The sequence below is a fragment of the Mchenga conophoros genome, linkage group LG12 (assembly GCF_057382185.1).
Source record: "Mchenga conophoros isolate Kocher_MC1m ecotype Shallow Benthic linkage group LG12, M_conophoros_male_GT1.1, whole genome shotgun sequence".
Lineage (NCBI taxonomy): Eukaryota > Metazoa > Chordata > Actinopteri > Cichliformes > Cichlidae > Mchenga > Mchenga conophoros.
The window spans coordinates 19,586,394-19,605,005 of record NC_140537.1 but is presented as its reverse complement, the minus strand read 5'-3'; the positions used below and the strand labels follow the sequence as shown (position 1 = coordinate 19,605,005).

At 41.4% G+C, this 18,612-nt stretch overlaps 3 protein-coding genes across 6 annotated transcripts; 2 read left to right on the top strand and 1 right to left on the bottom strand.

Moving 5' to 3' along the window:
• Positions 1-610: 610 nt before the first annotated feature.
• srrd (SRR1 domain containing) lies at positions 611-2,642 on the bottom strand. Of its 2 annotated transcripts, none has more exons than XM_085294239.1 (6): positions 2,365-2,642; positions 2,233-2,273; positions 1,959-2,152; positions 1,766-1,864; positions 1,390-1,541; positions 611-1,300 (listed from the first exon to the last, which is right to left on the bottom strand). In XM_085294239.1, exons 1-6 carry the CDS (start codon positions 2,505-2,507, stop codon positions 1,060-1,062), a joined length of 870 nt encoding a protein of 289 aa, XP_085150365.1. In that variant the 5' UTR covers positions 2,508-2,642; the 3' UTR covers positions 611-1,059. The 2 variants fall into 2 exon arrangements, with proteins under 2 accessions (XP_085150365.1, XP_085150367.1); XM_085294241.1 differs by having other exon boundaries at positions 1,959-2,107.
• A 769-nt stretch (positions 2,643-3,411) lies between these two features.
• tfip11 (tuftelin interacting protein 11) lies at positions 3,412-9,032 on the top strand. 3 transcript variants are annotated; one of them, XM_085294236.1, is made up of 15 exons: positions 3,412-3,543; positions 4,454-4,661; positions 4,754-4,913; positions 5,011-5,167; positions 5,274-5,401; positions 5,504-5,665; positions 5,880-6,071; positions 6,231-6,410; positions 6,641-6,775; positions 6,863-6,966; positions 7,102-7,270; positions 7,431-7,674; positions 8,051-8,193; positions 8,304-8,469; positions 8,560-9,032. In XM_085294236.1, exons 2-15 carry the CDS (start codon positions 4,456-4,458, stop codon positions 8,904-8,906), a joined length of 2,493 nt encoding a protein of 830 aa, XP_085150362.1. In that variant the 5' UTR covers positions 3,412-3,543; positions 4,454-4,455; the 3' UTR covers positions 8,907-9,032. The 3 variants fall into 3 exon arrangements, with proteins under 3 accessions (XP_085150362.1, XP_085150364.1, XP_085150363.1); XM_085294238.1 differs by having other exon boundaries at positions 3,539-3,623; XM_085294237.1 differs by lacking the exon at positions 3,412-3,543 and adding an exon at positions 3,907-4,080.
• Positions 9,033-9,684: 652 nt separating this feature from the next.
• thoc5 (THO complex 5) lies at positions 9,685-17,790 on the top strand. The gene is made up of 20 exons (XM_085294235.1): positions 9,685-9,821; positions 10,025-10,129; positions 11,679-11,822; positions 11,968-12,081; positions 12,272-12,369; positions 12,544-12,690; positions 13,892-14,006; positions 14,138-14,270; positions 14,365-14,442; positions 14,539-14,582; positions 15,033-15,132; positions 15,926-16,034; positions 16,120-16,221; positions 16,300-16,396; positions 16,495-16,606; positions 16,688-16,791; positions 16,887-16,974; positions 17,074-17,189; positions 17,275-17,465; positions 17,554-17,790. The coding sequence occupies exons 2-20, from the start codon at positions 10,031-10,033 to the stop codon at positions 17,615-17,617; spliced, it is 2,055 nt and encodes a 684-aa protein (XP_085150361.1). The 5' UTR covers positions 9,685-9,821; positions 10,025-10,030; the 3' UTR covers positions 17,618-17,790.
• The last annotated feature ends 822 nt before the right edge of the window (positions 17,791-18,612 follow it).

Below are 18,612 nucleotides of genomic sequence, written 5' to 3'. Positions count from 1 at the left end.
TTTTATAAAATCTTACTACTCTATATAAAACTGAATCTGATTGGTCCAAACATAAGAAATTCAACTTATTGTCTTTATATACTTAAATTACCAATGTGACTGTTCAACCCTATGAGAATTTCTATTAATGTGATTATAAATAAAATCTGTGGAGTTGATAAAAGTTGAATTTTTGTAACATGCTAATGTGTGTTTGCTTGGTGGGGTGTGGAAATCAGTTTATGATTTGCGCTTTATGACATGTTATTTTGCTCGAAGCAGCCATCAGAAGATGGGCACTGTGGTGTTTAAATAATGCCTAGTTTGCACTAAAGAGCCAAAGTGTCAAGAAAATCTCCCAAACAACACTACGAGCCTGAATTATAGATATAAGGCAGAACGGATCCATGCAAATCATTGCCTCAGTTTCCTGTTCTTAGCTGACAAGTGACAGCCGGTGTGGTCTTCTGCTGCTGAATCTCACCTGCTTCAACATTGTGTGTTCAGATATGCTCTTTTGCATACTTTGGTTGTATCATGGCTAATTCAGGACCAGACACACAAAATGTTACAGTTCTATTAAAGAATTTGTTACGGCTGAATAAAGTCAGACATGAGCAGGATTTGTTCCAACAATTTTTAATTCTTGTGCTCTTCTTGAATAGATTGCATGGTCCACAGCTCAAAATAATCCTTGTTTTATAGTGGGCCTTCATGCCCAGCCCCTCAATTTGTCACTGTTTGTAAAGAAGCTGTTTTAGCTCTCCATTTTATGCCAGCTTTCTTTTGATTGGCTTCTGCTGACAAACAGAGGGTTTGAACAGTAAGTGGGTGGGGCTTCTGTCCCATACATCTGGAACTGACCAAATTAAGGTTCTCTGATGGTCTTAGTTTAGGGCAGTCTGATGCCTGAGGTTCTAGCTCACTGGAAAACTCTGAAACTTGGTTGATGTTTAATATGAAAACCCATCATTGTCACCATATATAATTAAGTAAAAGTACAACAGGTCCATTAAAAAAAACAACTTGTCATATGAATGACAACAGTCAATAACAAATGTCCTATATCCATCTCCTGCCTCAGCTCTGAGTTTCCTTCAGTATAATCTCCAAATCAGGGTTGTGTGGGTACTGTGGTTCAGGTGACTCTGCCCAGGTAGACTGTGGGAGTCCATTAAGGCTGTTGGAAGGAAATGTGATGACTGCTGTGTCATTGAAGACGTCTATCAGATGAGATGGGCATGCAAGCTTTCTCTCCACACTAAAATCCACAGCCTTACTGATGTAGCTGTAGTCTCGCGTAAACTCTTTCTCGATCGTTCTGTTGGGGAAACAGACAGATGTCAACTTCATCTCCACTGCTCTTGCTTAAACGTTTACTCCATCGTCTACGTGTCGTCTCGTACAAACCTATCCCTCATCCCACTGAAGCTGTTTCCGATGATTATCATCAGAGGGAGACCCCGTGCACTCCAGTTCTTCCACAGAAGGTTGTTGTAGAGGGCTTTCCCACAATGCATCAGGTAAAAAAATGTGGGTTTTTCTACCAAACGTTTCCCCTCCTGAGCAATACAGACACAGAGGATCACACACTGTTTGCACAGTCTACTCCCCTAAACAATTTTGTAGTCCCCATTTTCAATATAAAATGGATAATAAATAATAATATAGTTGACATTTGGAAGAACTGTAAACTTTTATGTACTATATGACACAGTTCTCTTTAGTATATGCCTATTAACAGTGTTTCACTTAATTACCAGGACACGAGGGAGCAACAACTGACCTCATTTTCTGAGAGTACAGTCAGACCCAGGTCTCTCAAAACATCTCTCTCTCCAGAAGAGAAGACTGGATCATAGACTGAGCAGTCCTTTAGAGGAATCTGAAGACATTAACAGGGAGAGACAGAATATGTATAACAAGCAGGGTCTAGTGTGAGTGTTTGTCATCTAACTGATGATGAAGCCTCCCCTGACCTGTCCTGCTTCCAGTAGAAGAAGCAACATGGCAAGCTGGTAGCGGGCTGAGACACAGGAGGCAAACGGACCGAGGCCATAACACACACACTCCAGCTGCTGGCATGTCCTGGGGATCCGCTCCGGCTGGTCCTCAGCGTCCTTGTCCGCTGGAGATTTGGAAAGAGATGCTGATGCCGCCACCAAGAGCTGCTCTAAAGGCAGAAACGCAATAACACACACAGCTGCAAGCCAGATGCTTGGTGGTAACCCCAACTTTCAAAGCAAAACCTACCCTTCCAATCGTGCCAAAACTCTTCGCATCTTAGTTCAGACCTGCAGAGGTAAAATAAAGGCAGAGTTATGGGACTGTGGTGAAGATGAGACGTCCGAGGTGTTGCTGCTGAGCTATTCTTGAATTTCATACATGGTATCTCTGATGCGTTTAACGGTTTTCCCGACGTCCAGCGACTCCTGGCCGCATGCTGCAGACACCTGAAGAGACTTTGAGCTCCTCGACGCACCTTTTCGTCGCCGAGCCACCTGCCACTCCCCTCCGGTGTCCGACATTTATGCTAACTTAGCACCAATATCCCTGCATATCATTTTTTTAAAAATCGTCCAATTATCAAAGGACAAAACGCATTTTTTTTTCCTTCAGTAGACAAGTGACTAACATATGGGAATATTTAGGGTGTAACACGCGTTTCCTCTTCCGGCGTTACGCCAAATTTGTAGTCCATCAAATAACATCCACCTGGTGGTGGTGTACGGTCATTAAATCACTATAGAAATAATGCACAGCTCGGTTGATTTAAAGAAACTGCGATATTTATTTTTATTTTTAAATATACTATTACTATATATAATTATGTATATTATTGTAAAGCAAACTAGAAATTGCCCCGTTGTTTTTAGCTAATTTTGTTTATTAATTCATTCTCATATAGGACTTTGCAGTGTGGTTTTATGTATTTTTGTATGTACTTATTTAATACTTTATTTAACCAGTGTGTCCCAAATTACAGATCATGATTCACTTTTATAGTGAAGTCACTGCGACTTTTATCTTTAATAATTTTTAGGTATTCATGTTCAAACATTGCCTCAAATTACTACGAAATAAAATAAAATTCTGAAAGTGGGTAGGCACATTTTTTTCTAACTAAATAAACAAATAAATACATTTTGAAATGCATTTAATATATTTAACATATGAAGCTTTTTTTAAACTAATAGTATGATGTAATATGAATTTCTATTAACCTGGGGAAAAAACAAAACTGAGTTTTATATACCGTGTTATTATTATTATTATTATTATTATTATTATTATTATTATTATTATTATTTACAACTGAAACGAACATTACTTCGCAAAGTCAATGAGATAAACGCATCTTTGCCCTTTCTACGCCAACAGTCATTACTAAGAACCAACGAAATATTTTAGAGGGGTACAGAATTTGGTGTAACACCATTATACCGGAAGTACTTGTGTTTTCGTGCACTAAACGAAGGAGCGTTAGTGTGGATTTCTTCTCATCGTTTTTGAAAGAAAGCATGTCCAATTGATCTCCACGCCGACCTTTATATAACTGTTCAGGTGCGTTAGAGAACATGGTGTTTGCACTGCTCTCAACACTCGAGATTATTACGTATAGCAAGACATTCATGCTGTAGAGGGTAACTAACCTTAGCTATAGCTCGTTATCGTTAGCTTACATTACGTTTTCTCCACAGAGATGAATTTGTTCGGTGTCGTTAGTGTCAACTAGCAAACCAAATATTTGAGATAGTGATGTGTATGTTTAAGACGCTTCTCTATAAAATAAAAATTTACTTTACATTTATACTGATCAAATTTTTGCGACACTGTTGCTGATCTGGAATCTGCAGCAATAGAGCCTCAAAGTGTGGACAGGCTGACAGATGAGGTCGGGTAGGATGTTCTCAGATAACGTTGCGGTCTGTAGTTAGAGTAGGGAGCAGGTGAAAGAGCCTGGACTGCTGGAGGTATGCTCTGGAGAACAGAGGACATGTGAGAGGATGAGAGAGAAATGGGTGTAAAAGTAACGACGAGGACGGAGAGTGGTTTGATATGGAATCCAAGATATTGAGCTGCTAGGCAGGAGGAAAAGAGGTAGACCACAGAAGAGATTCATAGAGGAAGTGAAGGAGGACATGTTGCTGTGCTAGAGGAGGATGTTAGGGACAGTGTTAGAGGATCTGCTGTGGCGACCTCTAAAGAGAACAGCTGGAATAAGAAAAATGTTATGTTTTATTATAATGTGTTTGATTTTGTTTTTCCCTGTGCTCTGAGCTACAACTCATTGCTTTAAACAGTAGATTGAGTTTGATCCGTTGCTATGGAGAGGGATGTATTTTATTATTCTGATCCCATGTCCAAGGGCTTTACCTAAACCTTTGCACAAGTAGAGCAAATTTATTTGAAATTACTTATGCGGAGTTTTTACATTTCTTTAAATTGTGATTTTGTTCATTATGATCTCCAGAGATGTCCATGTCACACCTATATGGGCGGAGAGATGAGGAGGAGGAGGGTGTTGAGGTTGAGAGCTTTGAGGTGACAGACTGGGACCTGGCCAACGAGTTCAACCCAGACCGCCACAGACACAGGCAGACCAAGGAACAGGCCACTTACGGCATCTGGGCTGACAGGGATTCAGACGAAGATGAGAGGCCCAGCTTTGGTGGCAAGAGGTGAGGCGTGGGTTTGTTTTTGCTGCTGCCCACAGCTTTAAAGTCTGCCATTAGTAGGAGATTGAGTTTGCTGTCTGTGTTTTCATTGCTAGATCTAAAGACTACACTGTCCCAGTGAACTTTGTGAGTGCTGGTCTGCGAAAGACGGCAGCAGAGGAGAAACAGCTGAAAGGGGAAGGAGGGTCTGATGACTCTGATGATGATGGTCCTGCAGCTCCTCCACCTTCTCGTGCACCCAAAAAACTCCAAATGGTAAATTTGGTTATGTGTGATTTGTTTGTGTGTACATTGCAGATAAATATCTCAAAGAAGTTTATAGGAACAATTATATGCTGAATTGTTTTGTTAGGGTAATTTCCGTGGGAATCAGTCACAGAGGTTTGCAGGTGGCATACAGTCTGGACATGGCATTGGCAGCTGGGAGAAACACACTAGGGGAATTGGGCAGAAACTACTGCAGAAAATGGGCTACCAACCAGGAAAAGGCCTGGGAAAGAATGCTCAAGGTAGGGTGGGAAAGGCTGAGAAGGCCACATTAATGAAGTATTTAAGAGTATTGTGTGTATTTCAGAGCTGATCTACTTTGTTTTTCCACACTCTCATTTGCTGCAGGTATTGTAAACCCTATTGAAGCAAAGGTTCGTAAGGGAAAGGGGGCAGTTGGAGCCTATGGAAATGAGCGAACCCAGCAGTCTCTCCAAGATTTTCCTGTGGTGGACTCTGATGAAGAGGAGGAAAAGGTACAGTGTGCACATAAATGTGCTTTTCCTTTTTCTATGTGTAAGCAGATGTTGAATTGTAGAGTCATTTTTTTACATTAATCTAAATTCGTGCTGATGTAGGAGTTCCAGAAGGAGCTGGGCCAGTGGCGTAAGGATCCTGCAGGGTCGGCAGGAAAGAAGAAACCGAAGTACTCCTACAGAACTGCAGATGAGCTCAGAGCTAAAGGCAAAGTGGCGGGGCGGGCTACAGCGGCATCTGCTGGGGAGCTGGCACAGGTCAAGGTATTAGTGCTTTTTTGTCCTTTCTCAGAGGTGTGTTATAAGGGCACTGTGGCTTGGCTGTATTTTTACAACAAACTTTAGCAGCTAAAGTTAATTGTAGTCAGTATTAGACTCTATGGGTGAAGTTGTTTGGTGTATCTATATAAGCACATGTGCTCTGCTATTATTGTTTGTTTTTAACCTTTTTTACCCCATACCTGCCCCTGGTGCCTAGGTGATAGACATGACTGGAAGAGAGCAGAAGGTGTACTACAGTTACAGTCAGATATCCAACAAGCACAGTGTTCCTGATGAAGGTCCACCAAGCATGTCTACTCGGGATCAGAAGGGATCATGCTTTGCGCTCCCTGAGCTTGAACATAACCTTCAGCTGTTGATAGACCTTACAGAACAGGACATATTACAGGTATGAGGATACCAAAATTGTTTTTCCAACTATATTTGGCTATAACTAAGATAATGCCTCCTTATTAGATCAGCAAACTGGGGCTTCCTTTATAATTTAGCAGATTTTTACTATTTATTTTTTTTAATCTCTTTCTTTTTTCATATAACCCCGGTATAGTCTGCCAGACGTCTGCAGCATGAAAAAGATGTTGTTGTTTCTCTGAGCCACGAGTCAAGAGCTTTGCAGAACAGACTGGATACGGAGCAAGATGCCATCCAGAGAATGGAAGCTGTGCTGGCATTAGTGGAGCGTTTTCCATCTGGGGAGACACCACCAGGGGAGGGTCCTACTCTGCAGGTGCATATAAAAAGAGAATGGACTGAGCACCTACACCTTTTTAGAATTTTGTATTAGGTGTAAAGTTTCAAAGCAGTCTTCTGTCAGAAAATCATTTAAAAACCGGAGAATAAAACAACATAAAAACAAAATTGTGAAACAGAGACAAAGTGAGAACAGGATGGAAACTGAGTGCTTGCTCAGTTTTCATGTAATCATTTTAGTAATTTTTGGTTCTTCTCTTTGTTCAGGAGTGTGCTCGCATCTTTGAGACCTTGCAAACAGATTATTATGAAGAATACAAGATGATGGGTTTAGCAGACCTTGCTGTAGCTGTTGTTCATCCGTTACTTAAAGAAAAACTTCATTTCTGGGACCCCCTGAAGGTACATTTTTGCGAGTATATCTTTTAAGATAACTGCATCCTTTTTACATGTTAATAATTCTCTACCACATTTTAATTATTATTTCAGGACAGCTCTTACTGTCTGGAAGATATTGGTCAGTGGAGAGCAATCCTTGAATCTCGGGATATGCACTCCAGTGGCCCAGATTCAAATATGGATCCTTATCACAGGTAAATTTGAACACACAAACATATATTAGGTTGTGCTTTGTGTATTTATGTGAATAAATGTTGGTTATATGTGATCTAGCCCTTTTTTTTTTAACTACATGTGTCTGTAAAATGCGTGTGGTCTTTGTGTTTCAGACTCTTATGGGAAGTGTGGATCCCAGTGATGCGGACTTGCGTGTCAGGCTGGCAGCCTCGTATGGTCGGGCCGATGGTGGACTGTGTAGAAGTGTGGGCTCCTCTTTTGCCCCTGTGGATACTGGATCACCTGTTGGAGCAGCTGATCTTACCCAGATTACAGCGAGAGGCAAGTCACACACGCTGATAAAGAGAAATATTTTTGATTTGCTCCCATTATTTATGAGTGAAAAACTGTTTACTATATGCTATACTGACCTTATGCCTCCATCAGTATCAAAGGCAGTTTTGTCACATGTAAACCTCTCTCTTTGTTCCCTGTTTAACAGGTAGATAACTGGAACCCTTTAACTGACACGGTGCCTATCCACTCCTGGATCCACCCTTGGCTGCCTCTGCTCCAGTCACGTCTAGAGCCTCTTTATCCGCCAATTAGGAGCAAACTGTCCAACGCCTTGCAGCGCTGGCATCCCAGCGACGCATCAGCTCGCCTCATCCTACAGCCGTGGAAAGATGTATTCACACCAGGTGCATGGGAGGCCTTCATGGTGAAAAACATCATCCCTAAACTAGGTATGTCTTCATCTGTGATGACGTCATGTGTGTGCTGGGAGGAAAATCGAAGGAGATGAGCCAACCTCTTATTAAAGTCAAGCCTTGCCTCATTAATTAGGTTTAGGCACAGGTGTAAGAAGTCAGAAGTACAGTTACCTATTTATTTGACTAGAGTGGATGTTTTAATTGTGACATTCAAAAGATGGGGATTTATAACATATACACTCAGTTTAGACCTGGTAAATACGATAAACAACTGAACAGAAGCTATAAATCGACAGGAAACTGCACCAGTGTGCCAAAGACATGAATGAAAATGAACCCCTCCACGTTTCCATTCTCAAGTAGCCCCACTGATATCTCTTCATGCAACTGCTGATCTTTCTCTCTGCAGCTTTGTGTCTGGAAGAGCTGGTTATCAACCCTCACCAGCAGCAGATGGAGCCATTTCACTGGGTCTTGGACTGGGAGGGCATGCTGTCCCCCTCTAGCCTCGTGTCACTGCTTGACAAAAACTTTTTCACGAAATGGTTACAGGTCAGTGAATTAAAATGTACTCAGAACTGAGCATTTTGGTGTTTCATATAATTGCTTTTTGGATTTTATACCTTTTGGGTTTGTTTTTTTTTGCTTTTTGTGGATTATAGGTCCTGTGTTCATGGCTGAGCAACAGTCCCAACTATGAGGAAATCACAAAGTGGTACCTCGGCTGGAAAAGCATGTTTAGTGACGTCTTGTTGGCCCAGCCCCTCATTAAAGAGAAATTCAATGAGGCTTTGGACATCATGAACCGTGCGGTCTCCTCAGGCATAGGTTCGTACTCCACAGTCTGAAGATGTATAATAAACACACAAAAATGAGTATTACTCAAAGTATAACTTTCTTTTTTTCGTGTCATTTCAGGCGGTTATATGCAACCTGGAGCGAGGGAGAACATTGCATATCTCACACAGACAGAGAGACGCAAGGACTTCCAGTATGAAGCCATGCAGGAGCGCAGGGACGCCGAGAGCGTGGCCCACAGAGGGATCAGCGCCGGTGTGCCGACTAACTTTAAGGATCTCATCCAGGCCAAGGCAGAGGAGAACAACATCGTTTTCATGCCCTTAGTGGCTAAACGACATGAGGGAAAACAGCTGTACACATTTGGGCGTATTGTTATCTACATAGATCGAGGGGTGGTGTTTGTGCAAGGAGAGAAGACTTGGGTACCCACATCTCTGCAGAGTCTGATCGATATGGCAAAATGAGCGTGGACTGACATATTTAGGTCTGACAACTATAAGGAAAACAGGAAATATCTTTTGTTTTTAAGTAACTTCTCTAGCATATGTCTCTTTCTCTAAGAGGTCAGAATTGTGAATAAATAACTTTTGAATGCATGCTGACTCTCTTTATTGCTCAAAAATGAATTTTAAATACTGTACTTGTACAGTGAAAAGCACATATGTTTTCACATATTGCACATTTTTATACAAAAGCTGGTTAACGGTCACAGTGTTTATAATGTTCTCTTGATACACATACAAAAACAGTACTTATCTTCAATGTTTCTATTGTAACATCAACAGTTAAGTAATTGGAGTACATTTTTGGTGTTGTTCATTTTTCTTTTTGTCTGTGACAGCGTATTGGTCTGTGTGGAGGTGACCAGTTATACCCACAGGTTAATTGGCTTTACGAGAGGCAAAAGACCTACAAGTCTCACAAGAAAAGTGTCTCCTAAAAGAAATCCCTGCTGAACCTTAACGGACTGAAAAGCAGCTGAGCTGATCATAGTTTTCAACATTTAATCGTTTTAATAGAAAAAAGGAATGACTTGAAAAATAAGACTTGCACAAAAATAGCTTTAGCTTTTATTTATGTGCATAAGACCAAACAAACTTGCAGCATATTCGTCCATGATATGATTGTTAGCAAACCCTTAACTTGCAGTTTTAAGGTTACGTTTTTAGAGTAGCTTTAAGCATTATTCAACAGATTGAAACCCTATTTGTGAACATTAACAATGCGATACAAACGATAACAGGAAGGTGGCAGTTGCTGCTGCTTCCTCCTGTTTGAGGTGTTTTGGCACATCAGGGCTTCCGTTGGAAGTGGGCGCTTTGCGGTGTGAGCTGCGAGTTAGTTCATTTGTTCGTGATTAACGGTTTTGCACCAAGAAGGTATGTGAATATTTATATATACATATATAGTTGAACATAGCCTGTGGTTTATTTAACATCTAACATGTTTAATGTGGTTTAATGAGCCGCAAAACTAACGATTGCTATCCAATGAACTACCGTAGCACAGTGCTAACATTAGCCAGCTTGCTAACAGAAAGGTATTCACGGCTTTTAAGGTCATATTTTCCATTGTTATCCAGCTACTCATGTCGTCGGACGCCCTGAAAAAACGAAAGTCCAAGGTTCTCCGCAACGAAGGAGGAACCCCGGAGATGAAGCGGGGTCGAGCAGATGCGGACCAACAGGTAAAGTTGAGGAGAAGATACACGACTCCTCGATCACCTGTGTCATTATCAAAGTGGCTTTGGGCAGTAATGCACAGACGTTAGTATACATTTTAAAATTAAAGTATTTAGACCCTAATGTGCTAAGCAGTGTCTGCCCTTTAAAGTTGATACAGTTAAAGTGGTCCTTTTACACAAATACATCTTCTATCTGAATTAGATTTTCAAATGGAAAGCATAGAGACTGTTGAATCAAACAGCGAGACTCTTGTTTATAATAAACCTGGGTCATTTCCCCCCAAACCCACGATTTCCAACTTCTAACTTTAATGAGGTTGTTTCCACTTTTGTCGCAAAATTCTGATTTAATACTCTTTCAGTACAGGAGGAAGAAAAGCTCATATACTTTTGAAGTATTTACACTACTTAGTGTAGTGGTGCAGACCAACAGAGAGACGGGGACGCTGGATTTACATGGAAGCATGTTGGGAAAATGTGAAGAAACGAGCGAAAACGTAAAATGAGCAGCATCTGGCTGACATATCAATGATATGTCTGAGTGTCTAAAGGAGTCTCACAGGCCTGATTGTACACTTCAAGCCATTTATAATTCTTAACTTGTTAACAACACAAAACTGGAGCATCTGGGTGAAGAGCTACCAGATTTTTTTTCTGTAATCTTAAACTTCTTTATACTGATACAATACCTGCTTCACACTTTAGTCTAACAGTAACAAAAGTATCTTAACCTTGTAACTCTTCAGGAGCTGCACAGTGTTGTTGCATAATAAAAGTGAAATTGAAAAATATTTTCTACATGGGGTGTTCAAACTTTTTAATCACTTGCTAAAAGCTCCTTTTACCAGCATGTACCCGAATTAGTAATTTTCTTCCACAGTTTGCTCTTACTGTTAAACAGAACACAACTAACAAGTGTAGGTAGCATTGTTTGTTTGAGTCACTCGTTTATCTTTGGGCCGCACCTCACCAGCTGCTAGCATCTCCTCCTCACATACCTTTGTAGACTGGTTGTGCTCCATGATGTGTTTTTGCCTCAACCTTAATGGAAACAGAGAGTTTTTAAACTGCAGTTAAAATGATCCAGGAGGTCAGTTCCAGCTGAAGGGGTATATTCTGCCTGTGTGTTTTATAATGTGGATCCTACATTTTATCCTTAGAAATTTAGAGTTCACTCAACAGCTTTCAGCAATTTATAATGTTGTCTTTGTTCTGGATCTATACTGAAATACCTTTGAATGATTAGCAGTTTTAAAAAGGTGTTTTATATCCATCCTTTATACTGCAGCTCATCTCATCTCACAACATATTATAGACCAAAGTATGAAATGCAAAATATATCACCTTTAAGTCATATTTAACTTAGTCACACTTAGACCTCTCAGAGCAGTTAAATAAATGATATCAAGTTTAACCATGACTAATATCTTATAGTTATACATCCATCCTCTTCTGATTAGTGTTATCAGCCCCCACCCCCGTGTGAACCTTGTACTTAATATACATTTATGTCATATATTTACTTACTAATTTATATACTTTTTTTGGCCAGGATGTGCGTGTGTATCATGAGGAGGTGGAGCTTGATGGCAGGGACCCTCAGCAGGACTACATCCAATACAAAGAAACATGTCAGAGTCTGGCTAATCTCATGAGTGAGATCCAAGAGCTTAAGGCCAACGGAGCTAAGGACGGGGTAAGAATGTGTCATTATATGCTGATTTAATGGCAAACGATTCATGTACAGCAGACACCTTACACATAGAGTTTGTAGTATATCTAAAGCACCATAACATTTGTGTCAATAATAATGAAGGGCAACTGGTTGTATGTCTCCTCAGTGTGCAGAGGTTGAGAAGAAACGTATGCAGAGCTGCATCCACTTCATGAATCTGAAAAAGCTCAATCGACTTGCTCATATGCGTCTAAAGAAAGGCAGAGACCAGACACACGAGGTAACTCCCACGCAAGTCTCAAGCACTCTCAAGTAAAACCAAGTAACAGCTTAGGTTACTATCACTCTTTCATTCGCTTACTAAAAAAAGTGCTGCCTCAAGCCTTAAATTTCAGTATTGTATTATGCATCTAAAAATATTTACTTAGAGTTTGCGAGTCAACTTTAACAATCTCTCTGTCTCTCCTCAGGCAAAACAGAAAGTCGATGTGCTGCACCTTCAGCTGCAAAATCTGCTGTATGAAGTCATGCATCTTCAGAAGGAGATCAGCAAGTGTCTGGAGTTCAAGTTAGTAAAAAAAAAAAGATTTCATTTAAAATTGCTCATTGGTTTTCCTAACTTGAACTTACAGAGAATAATTAGAATAGCGTTAGTTGCTTATTAGTTCCCTTGTTTTTAGTTTATACTTAGATTTTCAGAAATGTGTCACAGTAGTAATGAGTACTCGTTTCCATATTCCAGGTCTAAGCATGAAGAAATTGACTTGGTGAGTGAAGAAGAGTTTTACCAGGAGGCACCGCCGGAAATTTCCAGGCCTCAACTCACAAAAAATGACCCCCACCAACTCACACTGGCGCGACTGGACTGGGAGCTTGAACAACGGAAGAGGTATTTTAAAAAAAAAACAACAACAAACAAACCACAAGGCGCAGTGAAGGATTTGTGCCTGCACAAAGCGTTTGCAGCATGTTGTGTTTAAAAACTAATTTGCTAATGGATAATAGGGACACTGAACACTTGTTAAGAGTAGGGATGTGTATTGTTTAGGTTTTATCCGATACCGGTGCCAAACCGGTACTTTTGAAACGGTGCTTAAACGGTGCTCAAACCGTGCTTAAAGAATGGAGAACACAAAATTGGTCCAAAAACCTCTCATGTTCAGCTGTTTTTTTTTTGTAAAAAGATAACAATGTTAGCCTTTTCTGCAGCTATGGGGCATATATGGTATCACTCTTGGCTGGAAGCAGTGCTTAGACAATGGAAAAAACACAAACTTTGTCCAAAAACCTCTCATGTTTAACTGTTTTCCACTTTTTCTTTGGCCTTTTTGGCCAGGGTGAAGGGAGTATCTGCCATCAAACAAGAAGACAGCCGCATGTAGCTATGATGGTGTTTGCTAGTTCACCTTACATGCATTAATGTAATAACGTGGTTAGCCTACTCAACGTAAATTACACACGGACAACATTAAGCTACTCACGCAGAGAAGAACGGCTGCTGCTGCATCATCATCCGTCATCATTTCTGCTGCACTGGCAGGGCTAGGGGCCAGGACTCTCCTCTTCGTGTTTTTGGGTATGTTGCTAACTCCGGGTCCGATAACAGGCACCACACCCGCAGTAGATGTGCTCGGTGTGAGGGCTCGCAGCAAGCTATCAAATACGGCGCATTTCTCGGCTTTTAAAAAAAAAACGCTATGCGTCGCCAGGTGTTTCATCGGATTTGAGGTGTTACCTCCTTTGACAGTATCACAGTATCAGCTTAAAGCACTTGTTGCAGGCTGCTGAGTTTGCATATTTTGCTGTGAAGTACAGCCATACATTTGACCGCTTCGCCTTGGACATTTTTAATATGTAGCTCTGCTCTAAAAGAACGTACGTACCTGGACCCACCTACTATCCTCGGAAACGTAAAATGATTGGCTAGAATTCGAAGTGTATGACATCTCAGGGAAAAAAAGCACCGAAATAAAGCACCGAAATGTGCGCTGCTTTTCGGTCTGGTTACTACCATTTATGTCAGAACCGGTGCCATCATGGCACCGGATACCGGTACCCATCCCTAGTTAACAGTCTATTGTTGGATGCAGGTTGGCAGAGAAATACAAGGAATCACTAGCGTCGAAGGAGACAATTCAGAAGAGCATTGAGGTGAAGAAGGAGCATCTGAGAAGCTTGCAGCCAGGTCTTAATGCCATCATGCAGGTATCATTGCTGTGTTAATTCATAGTTTGTAATCTAAAGAAAAGCTCAGCGGTGTTTTGTACTTGTTGAGGTGAATTTTTAACTGCCGTGCCAACAGTTACACCACATATGCCTCCTATGTATGCTCACAGGCCTCCCTCCCAGTCCAGGAGTTCCTGTCTATGCCTTTTGAACAGACTCAGAAGCAGACGGAGATTGCCCGCCATCTGCCTCCACCTCTCTATGTCCTGTTTGTTCAAGCAAATGCTTATGGCCAGGCGTGTGGTGAGTAAGAATGAGAGACAATGATGTTTTCCAAGACAAAATATTAGTTTTTCTTTAAAGGATTGAAGTTTGGATCGCTTTGATTTTATTGCAGACAAGAACCTGATTGTCTCAATTAGTGGTGATGTAGATGAGGCCAAAGCCCTGTCCAAACCTCCAGAAGATTCCCAGGGTACAAAGGCACACATTTAATCTATGTATAACACACAGACGACTCATTTTGGGATTCATCAACAAACTTAAAACTGTGTATTCTGGTTTTATTCAGATGATGAGAGTGATTCTGATGCAGAGGAGGAGCAAGAGAAAACTGTGAGTATCTGGCACTGCTTTACTCATGAACGAACACACACACTCAGGACACTGAGGTCTATTGTTAGTTAGTATACAAATCACTGCTCTGGACACATGAACTGTCTCTGAAGCCATAGCTGTCATGCATTGAGTGGCAGCTATTGATCGGAGTGGCAGTGGGGGTGTTCTGGGAAATATTTACCGAGAATGGCTCTGTGACTGTAACCGGATCTTAGGTTTGTATTTGATTGCAAATACAGTGTGTATTTCTTTTGTTCTATCTCCATATTTGAGCTCATCTGGAGCACTGTTTGCTTTTCAGGCTTCCTTTCGGTATTCTTTTTAAATGTGCTTGCAGGGGGCTAAGATTTTAGAGATGCTTTGTCACTGGAATTACGTCTTTTATTTATTATTTTTTTCTTTTTTTTTGTCTTTTTATTCAATTGCTTTTTATTGTCCATTTGACAGAAGAGAAGAAGGCCAACTGCAGGTGGCCAGCTGGATGATAAAAGACGAGAGATGCTGAAGAGGCACCCTCTGTCCCTAGGCATAGACTTGAAGTGTAAAGGTAACTCTTTCTCTGTGCTTCATGTCCTTGTTGGCAAAATCATTCTCTGTATTCACACAGCATCCTTCAACCCAAATATTTGCAGCCCCTTTGTGCTCCAACCCTTGTAACGTGACCATATATATATATGGTGCTGTGCAACTGTACACCTATCAGATGGCATGTGAAACAAAGCAACTGTGGCTGTGACATGACACCACTTGACCCTTGTGTTCCCTCTGCTGGCGATATATGGAATACAGTGACAGATTATAGGGAGATCTGCATTGCAGGCGTAACTCTACCTAAGGGGGGGTGGAGTGAGGAAGTGAGGGGGAGGCCGAGGGATGGAGGTGAGAAAGATGCTTGCAGCCTTGTAGTTCTGCAGCACCTACAACAGCTTGTAAGCAGTTTTTCTCATCACTGCTCTTTGTCTGACTTCTGCTTTTATTTCTGGAGCCCCTCCTTTCCTCAGTTATCCTCACTGCTGCCAGCTGCAGCATTCGGTCCAGTGCAGTAAAAGCAAAAAGTGAGCGGTGTAGGTGTGAGTGAGTGACAGTGTGTCACTGAGTTCACCGTGACTGCAGGGAGTGCAGCGAGAATGATGACCATCGGTGTAGTGGGTATCCCATAGGTGCCATTAGCTGCTGCTATGACCAAGGCCTGTTATTGCTCTGTAATGCGCTGCAGTGTAATATAAACCCAGAGGAGCTATCGCTGGCAGGATTAATGAAAATATTGAGTAGAGAGAATATAAGATTAAGATAGCAATCCATTAGTGTAACACCATGTGTTGTCTTCCTTGTGTCTACAGATGGCAGTGTACTCCATCTTTACTTCTACTACCTGATGAATCTGAACATTATGACTGTCAAGACCAAAGTGTCCACCTCCACCGATCTCAACACGGCCATCAGCGCAGGGTATGTGTGTAAACGTAAGGATTTGGCTCTCTCTCTGACCATGACAGCCTTATAAAAAAACCTAACAATGACTTTTTTCCCCCAGGGAGCTCCTGAAGTCAGACACTCTCCTCAGCTGTCTCTACACCAGCGACCAGGGACGAGAAACACCCAATCCAGCTAATCGCTACCAGTTTGATAAAGTCGGGTAAGGAAGTAATGTTCATGGTTGATGTGGTGTGTACTGGATTACAGCTGGCTGAATTAACCTATAAGTTATTTTTAGGATCATTTCCTTTGGCGATTATGTGGAGGAGCTGGGCCATCCCTACATGTGGGTTCAGAATCTCGGAGGACTTCATTTTCCTAGTGACGCTTCGGAGGTGCGTGTGTGCTAACCTCAAGTATACAGCATGTGTTACAACTGTATAATGTTAACTTTTGCTAATTTTTTTTTTTTTTTTTTTTTTTTTTTTTTTAGGGTGTGCGCGTGGGTAGTTCACTGAGTGCGAGCCACATGGAGAACACCATGAAGCTGCTGAGGGGACGAGTCCAGTCCCGCTTGGCTTTGCACAGACAGTTTGCCTCTTTAGGTATGTTATTTGATTACAACCTTGCACACTGAATCATCCTAATGAAGAGATTGTTAAGTTTGTTTGTGTTCCCGTCATCAGAACACAGCATCATCCCCATCTCCAGCGAGTGTCAGCACCTTTTTCCTGCCAAGATCCTTTCCCGTTTGGCACGTTGGACCACAATCACTTACCAGGAGTACTTGGTAAGTGAAAGCAAATTGTCAAACGATTGTACTCAAATGTAAAGAAAGCATTAGTTAGAAGTGTGACTGATTTTGATATTTCCTTTCTTTTGCAGGAATTTCCATATACACGTCATGTGACTGAAGCTGGGCTGGCAAAGGAGACTGATCTGTACTTTATGGGAGTGGTTGAAAGAGGCACAGGTAAATCCTGTCGCTGACAGCATAACTGAATATTGCTGATGTTTTTTTTGTTTGCTTTGAATGTGATTCTATACGCAAACTCATCTGTGTCCCTTTCAGCTCGTCTTAATGCTGCAGTGGTGCTGAGTCCCAGATACCCAGAGATATCTCCTGTCTTCTCCCTCTCTCTGAGCTGGAAGGGAGAGCGCAGCGGACGCACCGACGACAACCTCCGAGTATGAACATTTCAAAACCTCTCAATATGATTGTTTATAAATACAAGTCATTTTTCACTTTTTGACTCCCTTTTTCACTTTTAAGGCCATGGAGAGCGAAGTTAACGTGTTCAAAAACGAACTACAAGGACCACGTCCTGGGCACCAGCTCCTGACCAATCAGTTTGCACGACTGTGCGTCTGCCTGGATGTTTATTTGGAGACAGAAGGACAAGACGACAGCGTGGAAGGACCGCGAGAGTTCCCCCGTGAGAAGATGTGCCTACGCACTGTCAGGTACAGTTAGAGAAAGAAGTGGGAAACTTTTTGATACATTTGGTGAAAGATTTTATCTCTGACCACCGGTTTGTCTCGTTCAATTCAGGGGTCCTAATCGTCTGAAGCCGTTCAAGTATAACCATCCTCAGGGTTTCTTCAGTCATCGCTAAAATTTGTGTGCACATAATTGTGTGTGTGTGCGCGCGTATGTATATAATTCTCCTTCTGTAGTTTATCACTCTTAACTCCCTCAAGATTACCTTTGTGACTCTTTGACACACAAGTATCCTTTTTAAACACTTCATACCAGTTTGAAAATAAAAGAACATCCTATTTTCTGGAATGAGTTTGTCTTTTTTTGTCTTCCTTCGCTGCGTACAGACTTTGTTGTGCACACAAAATGTTTCTGTTTTATCCCCTTTCCTTCCTCTCCACCCTCACCTCTCTGAGTGCTGCTCTATTTATAGGTGTCGTCTGAGCTTGCTGATTATTATGCCATTGTGGTTCAGTGCTGGATATAGCTGAGTCATTTCCACAGAGGATCTCTCGCATTGAATAAAATATTTGGGCTATTGTCTGCTGTTAGCCTTTGACTTCTCATTTATCATCATAGTTTCAGTAAAGAGCAACAGGTTTTCATGTAGGATACTGATCCTCAATTTCTGACTTGATGCTAAAGTCAAGGAAAACGGTCATTTAATGATTAGCTAGCTTTAGCTTTATAGAAGAATCTCTCCTTTGCTCTTGTGTGTTGCAGCAAAGATCCAGCAGCAGGTAATCGAATCTAGGAATTCAATGCTGCACTGATGCATGGAAATAATGTCTGTAATTGCAAGAGAAAGGAAGCATTACTTATTGGAAAATGGGCAGTAAATGCTAATGGTTGAGATGAGACTGGTAAATGGTACAAAATGATTCAATAGATTGAGAATACTGTAAAGCTTACCAGTGGCACAAACATAAAGCCCAACAGATGAGTGTCTATTGGCTGTGCAAAGCTAGGGGAGCATCTTACAAGCATATTGTTGAGCCAGCCTATCCCCATTTGGAGTTAAGAGTCACCGCTAACCAGTACGAAGTTGTGAGTGATCGTCCATGATGAAATGTGAATACTGAAGTGTTTTCCAGTGTGTCATGGTGGATTGGTTTGCACTGCGACCTCACT

Coding starts and splice junctions, on each gene's coding strand:
- srrd (XM_085294239.1), bottom strand. CDS start 2,507: ATGTCGGACACCGGAGGGGAGTGGCAGGTGGCTCGGCGACGAAAAGGT. Junction 2,153..2,232: donor GTTTTGGCACGATTGGAAGG/GTAGGTTTTGCT, acceptor TTCTGCCTTTAG/AGCAGCTCTTGGTGGCGGCA. Junction 1,542..1,765: donor CTGTACTCTCAGAAAATGAG/GTCAGTTGTTGC, acceptor TGTATTGCTCAG/GAGGGGAAACGTTTGGTAGA.
- tfip11 (XM_085294236.1), top strand. CDS start 4,456: ATGTCCATGTCACACCTATATGGGCGGAGAGATGAGGAGGAGGAGGGT. Junction 6,072..6,230: donor CAGAACAGGACATATTACAG/GTATGAGGATAC, acceptor ACCCCGGTATAG/TCTGCCAGACGTCTGCAGCA. Junction 6,967..7,101: donor AATATGGATCCTTATCACAG/GTAAATTTGAAC, acceptor TTTGTGTTTCAG/ACTCTTATGGGAAGTGTGGA.
- thoc5 (XM_085294235.1), top strand. CDS start 10,031: ATGTCGTCGGACGCCCTGAAAAAACGAAAGTCCAAGGTTCTCCGCAAC. Junction 14,271..14,364: donor TGCTTATGGCCAGGCGTGTG/GTGAGTAAGAAT, acceptor ATTTTATTGCAG/ACAAGAACCTGATTGTCTCA. Junction 16,397..16,494: donor TTCCTAGTGACGCTTCGGAG/GTGCGTGTGTGC, acceptor TTTTTTTTTTAG/GGTGTGCGCGTGGGTAGTTC.